Source organism: Tachypleus tridentatus, chromosome 6 (assembly GCF_004210375.1).
Source record: "Tachypleus tridentatus isolate NWPU-2018 chromosome 6, ASM421037v1, whole genome shotgun sequence".
Lineage (NCBI taxonomy): Eukaryota > Metazoa > Arthropoda > Merostomata > Xiphosura > Limulidae > Tachypleus > Tachypleus tridentatus.
The window spans coordinates 68284041-68301088 of record NC_134830.1 but is presented as its reverse complement, the minus strand read 5'-3'; the positions used below and the strand labels follow the sequence as shown (position 1 = coordinate 68301088).

The following is a 17048-nucleotide window of genomic DNA, read 5'->3' as shown; positions in this document are numbered from 1 at the left end:
TAAATATGTTTTGGTAATAGTATTTATAAGATATTTTATTACTGATATGCCAGTAAATACTTTTTATGATCAGCTTCTTTCATGTACATCCCAATTGCCACAAATATTTAAAAGTTGTTATTGAAGACATCCAACCCAATGCTTCCCATAGAAAGATGAAGAATCTGTGTAGAATTTGATGAGTGCAGTGGTTTGATACTATATCCCTCTGTTTTTTTCTATATGGATAGAGGGAAGATTTAAGGAATGATCAGCTGATTCCTTGAATGATGACAACAGCTTGATAGTCTTCATCACCAGCACTAAGGTCATCATGGCCTTGGTTATCACTGACAATGCCTTAGAATACCCAAGACTACTGGCATAAAGTCTGCTGGCATGTTATGGTTTAAGTATATTAGTGGATGTGGGCTAGGATTCTTCTACAGTGGGTGTCTGTGACTTGTTGGTGATAAATGACAACAATAAACAGACAGCACACAGTCCACTTTTTTAAAATAATACATTCAAAACAAGTCAAACGTACATACAAAAATTATTTACACTATAGGATATCACAGTTGTATCAAAAGCTCTAAATAGTTTTCTTTTTATGTCAAACACCACACACGCTAGCTCATTTTCTTTAGAACCTAAATAAAAAGATGAATTATTTTTCTCTACTGTTTCTTACTGTACAATCTGTGACAGATTCACTTACATTATATTGTGGGTTGCCATAGTTGTATCTTGAACTTTAATAATTATCTCCTTTCATCAAAGTCCACACAGATGGGATGAATTACTTTAGAATACCATTTGCTAAGACATATTTGCCCTTATCTTTTTTAAACAGTTAAACCCACTTTAAAATATTGCTCACTTAGGCTAAACTAATAATCACACAGTCTAACTTCATTTCCACTAACTTAATGTTTTCTGACTTAATATTACTTTACTTTTGTTGATTACCAGAGATGTAAATATTGTCTTTTTTTTGTCTGTGTCAAATGTCCACACAGATTGGTTCAGTTACTTTAGAACCCAGCTAACTAAACAAATTATTTTTCCTATCTCTGTTATTACAATACAGCTTTAAAACTCATTATAGAAGGCTAACAATTCACAAACCAGCTAATTTCAAGGTTTTATTTACTAACTTTTTTTGACTGAACTGTTCCTGCCTTGCATATGTTTGGTCATCTATCACACACAAACCCACTTGATTAAACAGAAACCTTGAACTTTCTTCAAACTAGGAGACATTATGATGTACCAATAAGCACATAGTGAGAAAAACTTAGACATGATGTCAATGGTACTACAAAAATTAAACTACACACACAATGTGCAACTCTTACCAAGTTGTGTAACAAAATTTGTTAATACTATTCCCTTTAAAATAATTACTTTTAACCTTCTTGTTATGAAACCTAAATAATCATTAAATCACTAAATAAACTAAATAATAACTCTTACACTAAATAATCATATATATCCAACAAAACAGAAGCAAAGGATATTGTTGATACATCTTACAAGATTGTGACAGCTCTTAAAGATGTACATGAATTAATTAACAGATACTTTGAGCAATGAATGGTATGTATATGTCATGGTAACTGCAATAATGACATCTAATAATAATCAATAATAATTTCATTAATGCTCATATCTATCAGCCATTGTATTTGATATCTCTTCACATTAATTGAGGAGTTCAAAAACCATTTCTATATTGAATCAGTACTTTTAATAAATAAATATGGGAATTATAAATCTGTTAACATACTGTGAATGTAATGTAATATAATTTTCTTCTGTGGTTAATTGATATGGTGAGGCAGAGAGACAGTCAGACAGTGGATGTCACCCCTTCCAAGCCATAAACATGTGATAGGCAGCACAACAGTATCGACATTCCAGCCCAGATACTTCAGCACAATACTACTGCTGCAACATCATCAACCCCTCATTTCTGAGATGGAGACAAGATTTACACCAACCAATCAGAAAGCACTACAATTAAAGCTTTTCTTGGTCAGTATTTTGATCACCCTCCTCTGCTGCAAAGATGCAAGTAAGATTAGACAATTTGGTGAAAATGTATAAAGAGAATCTGCCATCTCCTGGCAGCCTATGTAACAGAGTTCATTGTTAGACTACTCATTGGGAGATTGTAGCTCAGGAGGCATCAGCCATCTTACCATCAACCACGTCCACAGCTCTGCAGCACACTAGCAGCATGTTCAATAATATCTGTGTGCTGCTTTCAATTCTCTGCACACTATCTGTTATGATCTGCTCAACAAAAAGGTCCTTCTGTATCCTCAAGAGTACCAAAACCTGCTGCAGGATTACCATGACCACAAAGATGTTTTCAAAGTGTAAACAACCATAAACATTTTTGCCAGGTAAAAAAATCCAAGGAGGATACAGTTTCAGATATCCTTGCTGACACAAAGTGAATGGTAACTACTGTACAGAAAATAATGAGAAAATAATAATGAAGTGGACTGCATGCTGTTTGTTTATTTTCAAATTGTATTACCTACTATAAAGAATCAAGCTCATACATAAAACCTGATGAACACTCAATTAAAAAAATGAAAAAATATCGAAGGTTCTAGTGACATGATGCAATAATATAACAATCACCAATTCATAACTATTCAATTACACAATTTGTGATTCGTAGAGTGTTAAACAAACTTGTGATAAACTTTTACTTCTAAAAATAACTTGCATTTGATAAATTATTTAAATTCTAACTCTCACATTATACTTAAAGTGAAGCAGTTATGTATATCTAACACTGGCAACTTTTTTACTATCCAGGAGGTTTGATAACAAAATGGCTCCAGAAACTTCAGGAGTACAGCTTTAACATTGTACATCTCCCTGTACGGAAGCATGGAGATCCTGTTGCATAACCCTGAAAACCATGTGCTAATGAAGAATGTAAACACTGTTAAATAGGGAAGCACAAGATAGTAAAGACAACCAACCTAAAGTGCAACAAAATATAATTCAAAAGTAATTATAAGGAGCTAATGTGGTCCAACACTCAAATGAAAGATGCTCAGGCAAAAGATATAAATGTGAAGCCTGCTATTCAACAGATCAACAATAGTGCAAAAAAACACTCATGGGAAACCCTCACTCCATATATATTGTAGACAATGATGTATATGGTATAATGGAATTTATTATGCCTATAAGAAAGCTTGTTATATTGGAAGTGGGAGGATATCAGCACACAGAAACAGTGGGTGGGTACAGTCAAAATATATACAGTTTTTACCATCTCTGTAACATCATATAATGAAAAGTTAAAACACTTGTTTAATTTACATTGTAGCTGCTAATATAAATAAATATTTGATTTGGTAAATTGTCCTAATTTGAGTTATTACTTCTAAGGACAGTTGTTTTAATTTACTAGATAAAAGTTATTAAGACACTATAGTATTAATCACAAATCATGGTTTATACTTAATTTGTTAAAATTGTTTCAGTTCAATAACTAACAGTACTTTTTGTTTCATTTTCTAAACTTTAATTTAAATCATACCATATTCTAATAGGAACTTACAGTGATATTGATTCTCAACAGGTCTTTTAACAAAATCACTATCATTTTATATTTTCAGAACAGCTTGTTATCAAGTTGTTATCAATAGTAAGTATATTGACGCAAAATAATATCAGTTTTCACCAATTATTCAAAACTTGTTCAATGAAATAATAATTATTCAGTTGAAGAACAATCTGAAGAAAGTAAAATAATTCATATATAAAAATTTTTAGGAAATAAACTAGAGTTTTACATACCCTAAGCAGTTGTCTATCTGCAGCTTCTTCCCATTGCAGGATGTCAGAACCACTTCCTAACATGGACAATCTTCCTGACACTTGACTGGCTCTTACAAAACCACGTTTTTCTTCTTTGTGACTACCATCAGCAGGACCAGAAGTTAAATCATTCACAGAATGAATCAAGTCATCAGCCTTTAAAATGAAAACAATGCTACTACCATAAAAACAGGAAACAATGTGTTACGAGACTCATGTTATTATAAACAAAACAGAATAATTAGTAGCTAATTAAAATATGTTAATGGCATCTTATAACACTCTTATAAGTAAACTTAAGCTACTGCTAACTAAACCTTCAATCAAACAATAGTCAAATATTTTATCCATAAAAATAAACAGTAAGAAATAGAAAACATATGGATAAAGATTCTTTTAATTTTTAAATCACTCATTTATAAAATCATACATATAGAACTACAAGGTGCAATAACTTGTTTGGTTTTTATTGTATAACCAACAAATTATTATTTATATGTACCAGACATATAAGATATAAGTTCTATCACAACATGAATGGAAAATAAAGATCTACAGCTAGTTGAAAAAACAGTGTTACTGCCATGTTAGGTTATGTTTTTATTTGTTTGTTTTTAAGCACAAAGTGACACAATGAGCAATTTAAGTTGTGCCCACTGCAAGTATTGAAGCCAAATTTGTAGCATTACAGGCCTTCACACTTACAACTGAGCCACTTAGGAGTGATGAGTTTTCTTTTTAACAACCTTAAAATGATCTGCGTGGTACCAAAAAAGATGAGTCATAGATGTTATTTGTTAATATGGGCACGTGAAAACATCACTTTCCATTCTATTATAAATTTTAACTCCAACTTAATTGAATTGTGAAAAAAAGATGAGTCATAGATGTTATTTGTTAATATGGGCACGTGAAAACATCACTTTCCATTCTATTATAAATTTTAACTCCAACTTAATTGAATTGTGAATTTGTTAATGTATATTTTTTCTGTAGCTGGTTTAATTTTTTAATTCCAATTTAAAGAAAATAAACAACAGTAAGTTATTTGAAGATATTTGTACTTACAATTTGAGCTTACTTCACTTGTAGTAATTTGTGACATAGTTGTCAGAAATTATTGGTGTATTTGTGGGTACACACCAGGCTAATAGTTTCACCTCAGCTTGTATCTTGTATATTATTACTCATATTTAATGAAGGTTTTTCTGAAATAAGATTGCTTAAAACCTTCCCATAGGCAAGTCTTAACCTTATACATTCATAGGATACTTTAATAGGACCCCACTCCTCCGTCAAATATATGTTTGATTACTTTTTGCCAGAAAAATAACCTGAATTTAATTCCAAATAATACTATAAAGATTTTACTTTATTTATCAAAAAGTGTTTTTCACTTCACGGATGAACATGATCAGCAACAATATTCAAGCACACTCTGGATGTTATTTACCCTTTAAAAGATTAGGAGCTCTGAGTCCCTCGTGAGAAAATTTCCTACACCATAAAAAACCACCTCAAGCATGTTATTTGCATTCAGAACAAAAGAAAGAGGATTTCTACACATTTTATTCTACTAACAATACTTGTTTGCCTTTGAAGTAAGCAGTCTAGGACTAGTTATTGGCTTTTCTTCACATTTTATTCTACTATCAGTACTTCTTGGTATCTGAGGTAAACAGTCTAGGACTGGTTGTTGGCTTTTATAAGAATACATTTCATAATGTATTTCACAAAACATTAAGTAAAACACAGTCTACATGTCACTTATTAAACCAAACAAACTTGGCTAGTCATCACTCCCTATAGTCGTGTATCATCAACCAAAGCCTAGTTTTTCATAGTTGTAAGAATATTCCATTTAAAGTTCCTTTAAGGATAAACGATACTGTTAAACAAACAAAATATGATAACAATCTTGCTAGATAGCACCTACTTTAAAAATTAGATAATGTTTTTTTTCTCAAACTTATTTTTCTGCAGACTAACTATGGAATAGAATTACTGCACTTATGGGATTCAGTTAAACAATACAGACCTTGAATAACCTATTTTGCATACTTTGGTGAGTGTAGCATTCAACATCTGTGAGTTTTGTGGCCCAAATAAAGTGGTTAATTAGAGTAATAGATGTATTACAAACTAAACAAATAGTCATGGATACTACAATTTGTATGAAATGGTTGAATATTGGTGTTATAAAACATTAGAAAATTTTTAAAGTCTCACAGTAGTTTTGGTTAGAACTAACAATGAAAATTTAGCAGTCTTTAAGAAAATAATTTTTATGACTTTAGTTTGATAGTTTAGTCACTTAAGATGGATTTTAAAGTATAATCTCCTTGAAGAAATAGAAGTAGTCATGGTAGATTTTTAGTGTTAATAACTAAGCAATAGAGGCAGCTTTAATATAATATTAAATAAGAATTAGATATTTTTAATTAACTAGGTATTAATTTATTGTAAATTTAAATATTATATTGTAATTCTTGCTCATTTATAAGTATAGTTCGGATCCTGTCGCGGACACCATATAGGCCCCCCACTAGTACAGCGGTATGTCTACGGAGTTACAACGGTAAAATCAGGGGTTCGATTCCCTCGGTGAACTCAGCAGATAGCCCAATGTGGCTTTGCTATAAGAAAACACAAACACAATAAGTATAGTTGAATTAATAGTTATTATTGTAATTTCACTTGTAGGTTCATAGGTGTACCCAAGAGCAAACATTTTGGAAGGGGAAAGCTGAATAATCACAATGCTCTGAAGTTAAAACTTAATACCTACAGGTAAAGATGGCCAGTCACAGTATGCAAAGCACACTCAGCATGCAAAGTTTGTATGCTATTACTAGGGTGGGTCTGGGGGAATGCCAACCAGAAAACTGTGAAACAAACATGTTAACACTCCTACGAAAAAAATATTTATATCCACTAAAGTGATTTTGGGGCCTATCAGGCCCCATATATTTTTCCAATAGAAACACAGTGATTTAGCAACATTCATTACAAACAAATGGCTCTGACAAACATTTTTTTTTACAATTTGAGCAAACAATTTTCGACTGTCAATCTTTTGATCCGCCGCACAAATGGCATCGTCCTATTTTTGCCCTCTTTGCAGGTGGTTCACATGAGGTTGTTTTGTCATTATCTTTGCAGTAAATTTCTTTGATTTCAAGCACCAATTGCCGTATAAATTCTCTTCTGGCTCATGATTTATGTTGACGAAGAAGTTCTGGATGTTTTGTCGAGTATAGAACGAAAGCAGTGTATGCAGCAAGATCTAGAATGTTATAGAATATGCAGACTGACCAGCGCTTTGATCGCCTCTTTGTTGTATAATATCTCACCAGTTGATCGAGAGTGTCGACACCTGCCTTCGTTGCATTGTAAAGATTGACGATTTCGGGCTTTCCATTCTCTTCTACTTCACCAGACTGATGCTGAGAACTCAGTAGTAGCACATATTTTCCTGGTTTGTCTGAGTGCCTGAGAAGAGTGATGTCGTCATGGTAGAAAAACTTTGGTGATAACTCTCTAGATTTTGCATTTATTTCATGAGGCAGGAAGGTTCTTGATTTCCATATGGTTCCAACAAGTCCTGTTCTTTTGGTTCGTATGTACTTGGCAAGTGTCATTGTTGTGAAAAAATTATCTGTCGTTATTGTCCTTCCTTTTCCAAGAAATGGCTGACTCAGTTCTCTGACTATTCTTTCTCCTTGATTTGTTTCTGTCGTATTTCCAACCTTTCCAGTATAAATTTGAGCATTGAGGAGGTAACTTGTCTTTGCATCTGTTAGGCACCAAGTCTTTATTCCGTATTTGCCTGGCTTTGTCGGAATGTATGTTCTGAAGCCAACTCTTCCTTTGAAGTTACATAGTTGTTCATCCACTGTCAGGTATTCGCTTGGGTTCTAGCTCTTTTGCAATTTTCAATGAAAAAATTCCAGACTCCAGAGATGGCGGCATCTTTGATTTCTCTATTTCTTTGAGAGTGGATGTCAAATCTGATTTTTGAGCACATTTTTTTGAATTTGTCTTGTGTAATCAGTTTTCGCAAAAATGGCAAACCGAATTTGGTTGAAAACATTTCGTCTATCGATCCATTTTTGGATTTGCTTATTCCAAGGAAAAGATTAGCTGCGATCCATTTCCAGAGGTCTTCTTCAAAAATTGGTTCTTTCATGACGGTGTTTGTTGAGTGAATGATCTGTTCCATCATATTATCAGAGATGAAAATTTTGAATGTTTCGAATGGTGTAGAGACTCTTGGAGCAGCTTGCCTTGTAATGCCTGGGTTCCCATTGAATATATTGAGAGCTGCAGTTCTCCTGTTGATCCTTGAAGGTGTTGTTGAATAACTAAAATTCTTATCTTTGGACAAAAGTTTGTTCACTGGCATCGTAGTAAGATCTTCTTGATTACTTTCTTCACTTTCAGAAGGGTACGGCGCGATTTTTTCATCATTTTCGGCTTCAGAAGGATCATCATCACAACTTTCAGAGTAGCCTTCGACATTATCATGTTCACTTTCATCGTCGGATGGTTTTGTCAGTAAATGTACAGCTTCATCAAGAGATATCATTTTTGACACGGTTTGAAGATTTCAGCTCCTATATATATAGGATTTGTGGATTCTAAATACTTCTGTAAGGTTTCTAGAATGTTCTAGAACAGGCATGGACAAACTAGGCAATAATCAGGACCGTCTAAAATTATTGTTGGAGTAGAGTTATTATCCTAAATATCCATCTTTTGTAAAGAAGTTGTAAAATTAATATATTTTTACTATAATTTGCTTTTTTCGGTTGCCCAGGCCTGTTCTAGAATTATTCAGGAAATAAATAAAGTCATTTTTATGTTTTTTGATCTGGGGCCTAATAGGCCCCAAAATACCCTTTGTGGATGTTTTAAAAAAAATTTTTAAATATTATTTCGCAAATGTCTGAAAAGTCCAAATATTATTGCTCCTTAAAATATAAAGGGATAGGATCAGTTAATGGTAATTTCATTTAAATACAAAATTATTAGCCTAATATTAATAACCTTTCAAGTTGCTCTGGGGCCTATTAGGCCCCAATTTTCGTAGGAGTGTTAAAAACATTGGTTTTCATATATTTAGAAATGGAAAACCTATGGAGGGAGAATCACTTTTAGAAAGGCACCATTCCAGACCCCATTCTCTTATTCACATATAGTTAGGCTAGTTAATATTGCAGTACTATTTTATGATACTCTAGACACTTGTTTATTATTGTTACAAATCTCACTACTAGTAAATAAGTTTTATAAATATGGCTATTGAATAATACTACAACAGACTTCTCTGCTAATCAGATATAGTACCTAAGCCAAATATGAACTTAGATTATTGCATGGTTTCTGGGCAACAGTTATATATACTACTGCTAATGTTTTTACATACCATTCATTACTTCCTGGTATAGAGTTAGCCAGGACTGTGGGGAGGAAAAACAGTGAGCTCAATCCCAAACTCTCAAAATGTGACTCTGAGAACTTAGTTATACTTTATATAACAGTAATTATACCAGTTATTAACTAACTTAAAAAAAAAATCAGTTAACGTTTGTTCACAGAAATACTTTAGGATTTATTTTTCACAAAACTTTGTGAAACCCAAAAATTTTTGCAATCACTAATGAGAAAAATGAGAGGTTTTCCTAATGTGCAGTTGATCACAAATTGTGCACCTGTAAAAATATTTGTTCATCTGTAAATTCACCTATATAAGTTCAAGTAGATAAACATTAAAAGAAAATAATATTATAAAATTCCTTTTCAGAGTTGCTAAGTAAATGCATTTACTAGTATATCTTTTATTTCTTGGATCACATGTTAATATGGCATACAATAGGGTGTCATATATTTAAAAATGATGAAATTCAAATATACTTATACAGTTTAAAAAATTCTTAGGAAAAGCTCCAAGGCAAATATTCTCTTCACTGTGTAACAAGCCAGTCACTTTTACAAATATTTTTGTAAGCATTCTGGTTTGAAAATTTTGAAATAGGAAAATTGAAAATCTATGTTAACATTTTAAAAGTGAATACAACTTTTCAAAATAGCATGTTTTACAATAAATACAATGAAGCTAATTCTAGAAATAAAGGTTAAACATATTTTTGTAACTTTATACTGTTTTCACAATCAAGTAAACATACTTACTGATGGAGTTCTTGAAGTCCTACATGTGTTACAATCCATAACGACTGTAGAAGACCACCTCTTTTTAAGGTCTGGATTGCCGGAAATGGGTGAAAGACAATTAAGAGCTGGCTCACTTCCTCTATGCATATGAATACCTGTTACACCTGGAAATGTAAATCGTCAATTTGTCAAATTAAGTCAAACAGTAACTAAAAATAATTTAAACATAGTTATTATATGGTAAATGAAGAAGTAAATACTTCTTAATTTATACACATTAACATACAGTAAAACTAATGTCACAAAGATTCTGCTATAATAAATATTACAACTTTTAAACAAAGCCAAGAAGTTTTTCTAGTTAAATTAAACTTCAGTATGTGACACAATATTTATCTTTAATACAGCAATTATAATATATTTCAATTTCAAATTTTTTTTGATGATTCTAGAAGTTTGTTCAATTCTTTTTCACTTACAACTAGTGCCATTACAACCAAAAAATTAAGTTCAAAATGTTATATTTAAAAAGAAATTTTTTGTGTGTGCAAGGAATTTTGAAATGAGAATTTTTAAAACTGTAAATACTATGTGACTGTCAATCTAAACATAAATTACTAGAAATTTTAAATGTTTGATTTTAAATTGAAAAGTAATTCACATAAAAAAATCATTATTTTCTTTTTTGTACAGATTTTATAGAAGACTATTTCAATAAATGTTAAAATTGCAACAGATTATGATAACAGTAAATAATTTTAATTTTGCAAAATAATTGGGATTTAATTAATGCAAAAATCATTAATTGTTTTAACAAAGAGCTAGTTCCTAATGGCAATCTTGAAATAATATTTTGCAAAATACAAGGTTCAAAAGAGAATGAGGATCAATACAACTTAAATTATTTTAGTTGTACAGAGATTTGGTAAATCAAAGCCTGGCATGGCCACATTATTGGGGCACTTGACTCACAATCTGAGGGTCACAGGTTCAAATCCCCATCCCACTAAACATACTTGCTGTTTCAGCTGTGAGGACAGTATAAATGATGGTCAATCCCACTATTCATTGATAAAAGAGTAACCTAAGACTTGACTGTGATAACTAGCTGACTTCCCTCTAGTCTTTCACTACTAAATTGGGGACACCCAGTACAGCTATGGTAGTTTTGTACAAAATTGAAAAATAAATAAACAATTGGTAAATTAAAACAAGAGCACCAGAAGATTGTAGAAAGATCTTTAACAGACATGTATGTGTTTTATGTTATTAAAGGTATTAATGCTAATGAAATTAATCTATGATTATGAAATTTTTCTTTAGTTCTTAACTGCTTCTTAAACACTCTACAGCATATTTGTATTGTACATAACTAATAAGATAATTACAGTAAAATTAAGTAACATAACAGAATGTAAGATATGTTACTTCTAAATAAAAGCTATATAATAAGTATCAAAACTCAGTTTTTTGTGACATAAGGCCCTTATGCTTAACACTGAGCCATTTAGAGGGCTAAACAGTATTGAGGTCATCATGACCCAATAACCCCAAGTGGTCATCCTCCCATGTACTAACCAGGTATAACACTGTTTTTCTGGATTAGACAAATCCAAAAATGTAATAAAAATTAGTGGTACTTGGAAGGAAATTTAAAATATGAAATAGAACTTCACCAGACAAGTGTGCTAAAATCACAATGATATTTGCAAAACAACCCATAATTTTTATTACAGGATTTTTTTCAAAAATAATAAGTAGAATGTATAGTAAATAGTATATTTTATAGTTCAAGTTACCACAGTCTTCTATATTACTTCTAAGACTCAAGCAGGATTAATATGACTCAGTAGCTTAAGGTGGAGAAGTCTGGACAAGTTTATCTACAATGCAAATGCACATTCATAATTTCATGTGAAAAACACTTCATGATAGTTAGACTTGTTTATACTTCAGTACTCAGAGCTGACACGATGGCTGGAAACTCCCAGCTATGAGACTACAACTACACGTTGGTGTACTTGCAAGATATTTTGTGAGTTAGATAAATATAGAAAGTTTTTATCTTTTCCGAACAGTAAATGTTTAACCATATTATCATTTATGCCTCTTTGTTTTAAAGGACAAAAATGTGAAACAAATATTTTTCCATCTTCAGAAACTTCACTTTTACATAACTGACTTATAAAGCAACAGTAAATTATATCATTATATTGATTTTCTTGAAGGGCATGTTCCAGACCCCCTTAAATTTAGCTGCCATTAGCAGTAAAATTTGCATGTCTATAAACAAGCACCTCCATTTTGCAATTCCTTCTTAAACCACTAATCTTCATCTAAGTTATGAAATTCTAAACTAATTTTATGTCTTTGCTTATTGCAAAAACATCTCATAATTTCTCAATAAAAGTCACACCCCTTAAGTATTTTTGTTATGCAGTTCTAAATAAAGAAAAAAGGTTTGGTAACTAACATAAATTAATTCTGTTAATGTAATATGAAATTACTGCACTAAAGTTAAGTAATAAACAGCATAGTCAAATAAACTCTCTTAAATTATTATATCATTTATTAATGAAGAAATAATGCTACCATTAGAAATGTGGTCTGCTGTGTTCTCTCTGTCATTTTTACTGTACAACTGTTTTTCTTTAGGATGAATATCTCCACCTCTCCTGAAGATATGAAGATTTTCTGTTCTGACAAAGCTTGTACTCATATCATCTCCTCCATTATGAGATGTAAAAGGGGAATCTTGCTCTTTGTACATGGTAATTATCTACAGTAATTATCAAAATAAAGAAGTATCATGAAAACTAATATAAATCATGAATTATATCCAAACTGTTTAGAAGTAACTCATCTTAAAGTCACAAAGAGAAGTTGACAGAAGTGACTGAACAATTGAGAACTTTCTCAAAGTTACCCCTTTTCCAGCAATTCACATTTTCTTTCATAATGGTCAGCAGTCCCCCACCATCACTACCAAGAAAAGATAAGAAGCAGCAATAAAATATTTCCCATGATGCTTCACATGAACAAAATTTTTCACAGCATTGGGCTGACCAGTATTTTTTTCAAAATCGAAATAAAATAAACAGTTAAATTCTCTTGAAAAGCAAAAACAACAACAAATGTAGGTGCTCATTTGAGATAAAAAATATGCATAGAATGCTTATAACAAAAGTAACATTAGTGTCATATTAAAGATTGAATTATAGTACAAAGTGTAGTTTGTTGTCTGTCAAAATAAAAGTAAATTACAGTACAGGTTCCAGCAAAATAATAGATACTCCATTTCTTACTTGTTTTTTATCATTAGCTGCATCATCAAGTATGCCATCATCACTGGCTAGTTTGAGATTGTGGACTGTTATCCAGGCATGCGTTGACTTGCAAGAAAAAAAAAAATTATGTTGTAACTACATAAGGACAACAACATGATATGTGCATCAATAGTGTTTTTATTTATCCAACTATACACAAAATATAGGAATTAGTCAAAAAGAGGAAGACAGGTGTTTAAATAAAATATAATATGTAATTAACCTACTGTGAACCATAAAAGGCAACAGTTATTCAGTTGGCAATGAAGTAACAATATATTGGAAAGTTTCAATAAGAATATCACATTTATTCTGAATTAGGATGACTTCTATTTCCTAAAATGAATTTTAGAACTGGAAAGTCACAGGAAAGATCTTATTCCTTGAACATATCCCATAATGGTGTCATAAAATTATCTAGCAATTGGACAAGCCAGAGTGTATAACCAAAAGCTTTTTCTGTGTTCAGCAGTGTATATAGTTAGTACTCTGTCTCTTTACAAAACTACATCACCAGTGAGATAAACCTATTAGTTCAAAGATGGAACCTGGTCTCCTACCATGATGTTATAGTGGCTAGCTGCTATGTTAGATTGGCAGTCTATCTGGTACTGTCTGCACCTCTTACAATTTAAATAACCATTCAATGGTCTCTTTACAAAACTACATCACCAGTGAGATAAACCTATTGGTTCAAAGATGAAACCTGGTCTCCTACCATGATGTTATAGTGGCTAGCTGCTATGTTAGATTGGCAGTCTATTTGGTACTGTCTGCACCTCTTACAATTTAAATAACCATTCAATGGTGACTGAATCCATAAGCTGGTTACACATATGGAATCAATGATGTGATTGAAAAAGAATGATTGTTGACTAACCTGACTAGATTACTTTTTCCCACTATTTCCCAGTCCACACTTAGTTGTTTGTAAACGAGTGGAGTTGTAAAGTGCATTTTGTTCAGTAATAATGGCTTATTTGTAGCTACTTTTCTACTAAATTAAAAAAAATGATTCAATTTCAGTTGTATTTTTCTGGAATACAAGATGTCAATAATTATCTAAAAACTACAATACAGCACAGGAAAACAACAACCCTCAGGTGAGGGTTTTTCAAACACACACACACACATAGACCCCTAGGAACAAAGGTAGATGTGATTTTTATATTTGGTAAGTAGGTTTGTCCATTTGTATGAAAAAGCGCTAGTGCATTTTGAAACAAACAAATACTTCCATTTGTTTGTTCAACTCCTGTATATCAACGATTAACTCCTGAAAAAAATTTTAAAAACTGTTTGCACTATTTTCAAAGATATTTAAGTTTATTGCCTCTGATTATAATATAAAAATATTTCAAATTCAATATAAAACTTAAAATGCACAGTGTTTACTAAGCCATTATGTAACACAAATGTGTGTAAATTGTTTTGGATAGGCACTGATGAGCCATGCATTTCCCAAAACCATACATGCCATCCTTCTAATACCACATAGCAAAGTTTATATAAATCTAAATTCACATGCTTTATTAATTGAACATGGTATAATTATAAAGAAAATAACTGTTCTAGGGTGGAGTATCTTTGTGCAAAACATCAAGTTTTTATGAATGAATTAACAGGATTTGATACATTTGCATCTCATTTCCCCTTTGATAATTTAAATTTGTGCTGGTGATAGAACAACAAAAATTAAATGCATTAATATCTAGTTTTAAAAATCATCAAATGAAATATCATATATCTATGTGTATGTATGAACGTACTACTTTATTTATATAGTATACAACTTTGTATCAACCAGAGGTGCTTATAATCAAATATAACTATAAAATAACTGTGGTAGCTATCACTGATTAAAGATCAAAGTCGTTGTGTGAATAATATACAGTTTAAGTTTCTGATGTTTAATAAAAGCCAATGTATACATAGATAGTTTCTAAATAAATGTAGCTGATACTAAGTGGAGTTTATTTATATTAAATGTGTGAAATACAGCTATAAAATTTTATACTTGGTGAATATTAAAAATCCTTCATTTCTAAAAATAATTAAATCTTAAAACTTGTTTTAGAGAAAATAAAATCCACCAGAGGCACATTAAAAATCATAAGTTTTATTCAGGAAAGTTGACATAAAACATGGTGGTTACAAAGAAATTATACTGCCCTAATAATTTTTCTCACAAACTATCATTGCTTTTATTTCTCTTCCATCTCTAATTTGATAATAAAAGATTAGTGAGTTATATAAAATGTATGTCAGCATGAAAGATTGTGTGAATGGTGTTTAATGATGCTATCAAATAAAAGGCAATTTTAAATTGGGTCATATGGAATTCCAAAGAGAAACTGGATCTCCAGTTCACTTATAAATGCCCTAAGAATAATGTTTTTCCAACTAAATCCACAAAAGATGTCTTTATTCTAGGGAGCAATCTGTTTCTATGAAAACAACAATGAACACTGCTCAAAATATCAAATACTAAACTTTACTTTGTCAGTAAGTGGAAAGATTCTTCTCAGGAACTTATACTTCCACAAATTAGTGTGGAAAATAAAATATAACATTAATGATCAAAGTTTAACATTTTAAATGCCTTTGTGCCATTAAATATGATGTCTACATTTGCAGCTTGACTTTGCATATTTGGCCAGGCTGATTTTTCAATAAGATTTGGCTACAAAACATCTTTTGGACAGATAAAGCTCACTTTAATGCTGACAACTATTCCCATGTAAACTCACACATATTGATAATCCTTATGCTGTTGTGTGCTGTGACTTTACCTGAAATTTCAACTTCCTAGAACTGAAAATATTCAGCAAATTGTGTGATTTATGTAATGTGTGGTAAAAGTTGATAGCTTCTATCAAACATAACTGGGTTATTCTGATTTTCATCATGAGCACCCTCCAAAGTGCTAAAGAACTAACCAAGGATCATTATTCATTACTGAAAAATGTGTACCCCACAAAAAGTACCATACCAGTCTTTAACAACAAACTAACAATAAAAATAATTTCATTTAATACAGGAACTTCTTTTCAGAATAGCTACCGTAATTGATTAGTTGTATACTTAAAGCTAGGTTTGAAATGTTTACTATGTAAATCCACAGGGAGAAGTGACATGATTTGGATTAGGCAGTTTTCTAATGAATCTTCTTGCAATGGAAACTGTGTTGCAGAACTATTGTCAAGATAAACTGTTTTCAGATAGAGCAAAACTGGACATTGTAATATGGAGTGTAATGATTTGGTAAAGATCTGAAATTATTTCAATCTGTGTTTACAGATGCCTGCTACCTGAGAAAGGAGTGCATCAACTGTATAGATACATTACTATCTAAAAATGAATACATCATCTGATACTAATGTTTGTTACTAAACAAAGAAGTACATTACACATGTACAAAAATTAGCTACGTACCAAAGGAGGTGTCAGAGTTTTAAATATTAGTGAGTTAACGTCTGTTCTGCAGTGAGTGTCTGTGACTTGTTTGCAATAAATTCGACAATAAACGGACAGCGCACACTCGACTTCTTTTAAAACAATATATTCAAAAGAAATCAAACAATGTACAAGACTTCTACATGCTATGAATATCACAGTTGTATCTCATACTCTAAATTATTTTCTTTTATTGTCAAAAGTCCATTCATGCTGATTCAATAACTTAAGAATCCAATTGACAAAGCAAATGATTTT

The 17048-nt window shown here is 31.4% G+C and overlaps 1 protein-coding gene across 9 annotated transcripts in view; it reads right to left on the bottom strand.

Annotated features, from left to right (window-relative positions):
* LOC143252741 (partitioning defective 3 homolog) overlaps positions 1–17048 on the bottom strand; it is a 55152-nt gene that overhangs the window by 28937 nt on the left and 9167 nt on the right. For 7 of the 9 annotated variants that reach the window (XM_076505338.1, XM_076505340.1, XM_076505337.1 and 4 more), the window contains 4 exons: positions 13314–13400; positions 12601–12787; positions 10027–10172; positions 3814–3990 (listed from right to left, as the gene is read on the bottom strand). In XM_076505338.1, coding sequence (XP_076361453.1) covers positions 3814–3990; positions 10027–10172; positions 12601–12787; positions 13314–13400 — 597 coding nt within the window. Of the gene's footprint in view, positions 1–3813; positions 3991–10022; positions 10173–12600; positions 12788–13313; positions 13401–17048 lie in introns of those variants that run through there. The other 2 variants (XM_076505345.1, XM_076505346.1) reach the window with 2 other exon arrangements.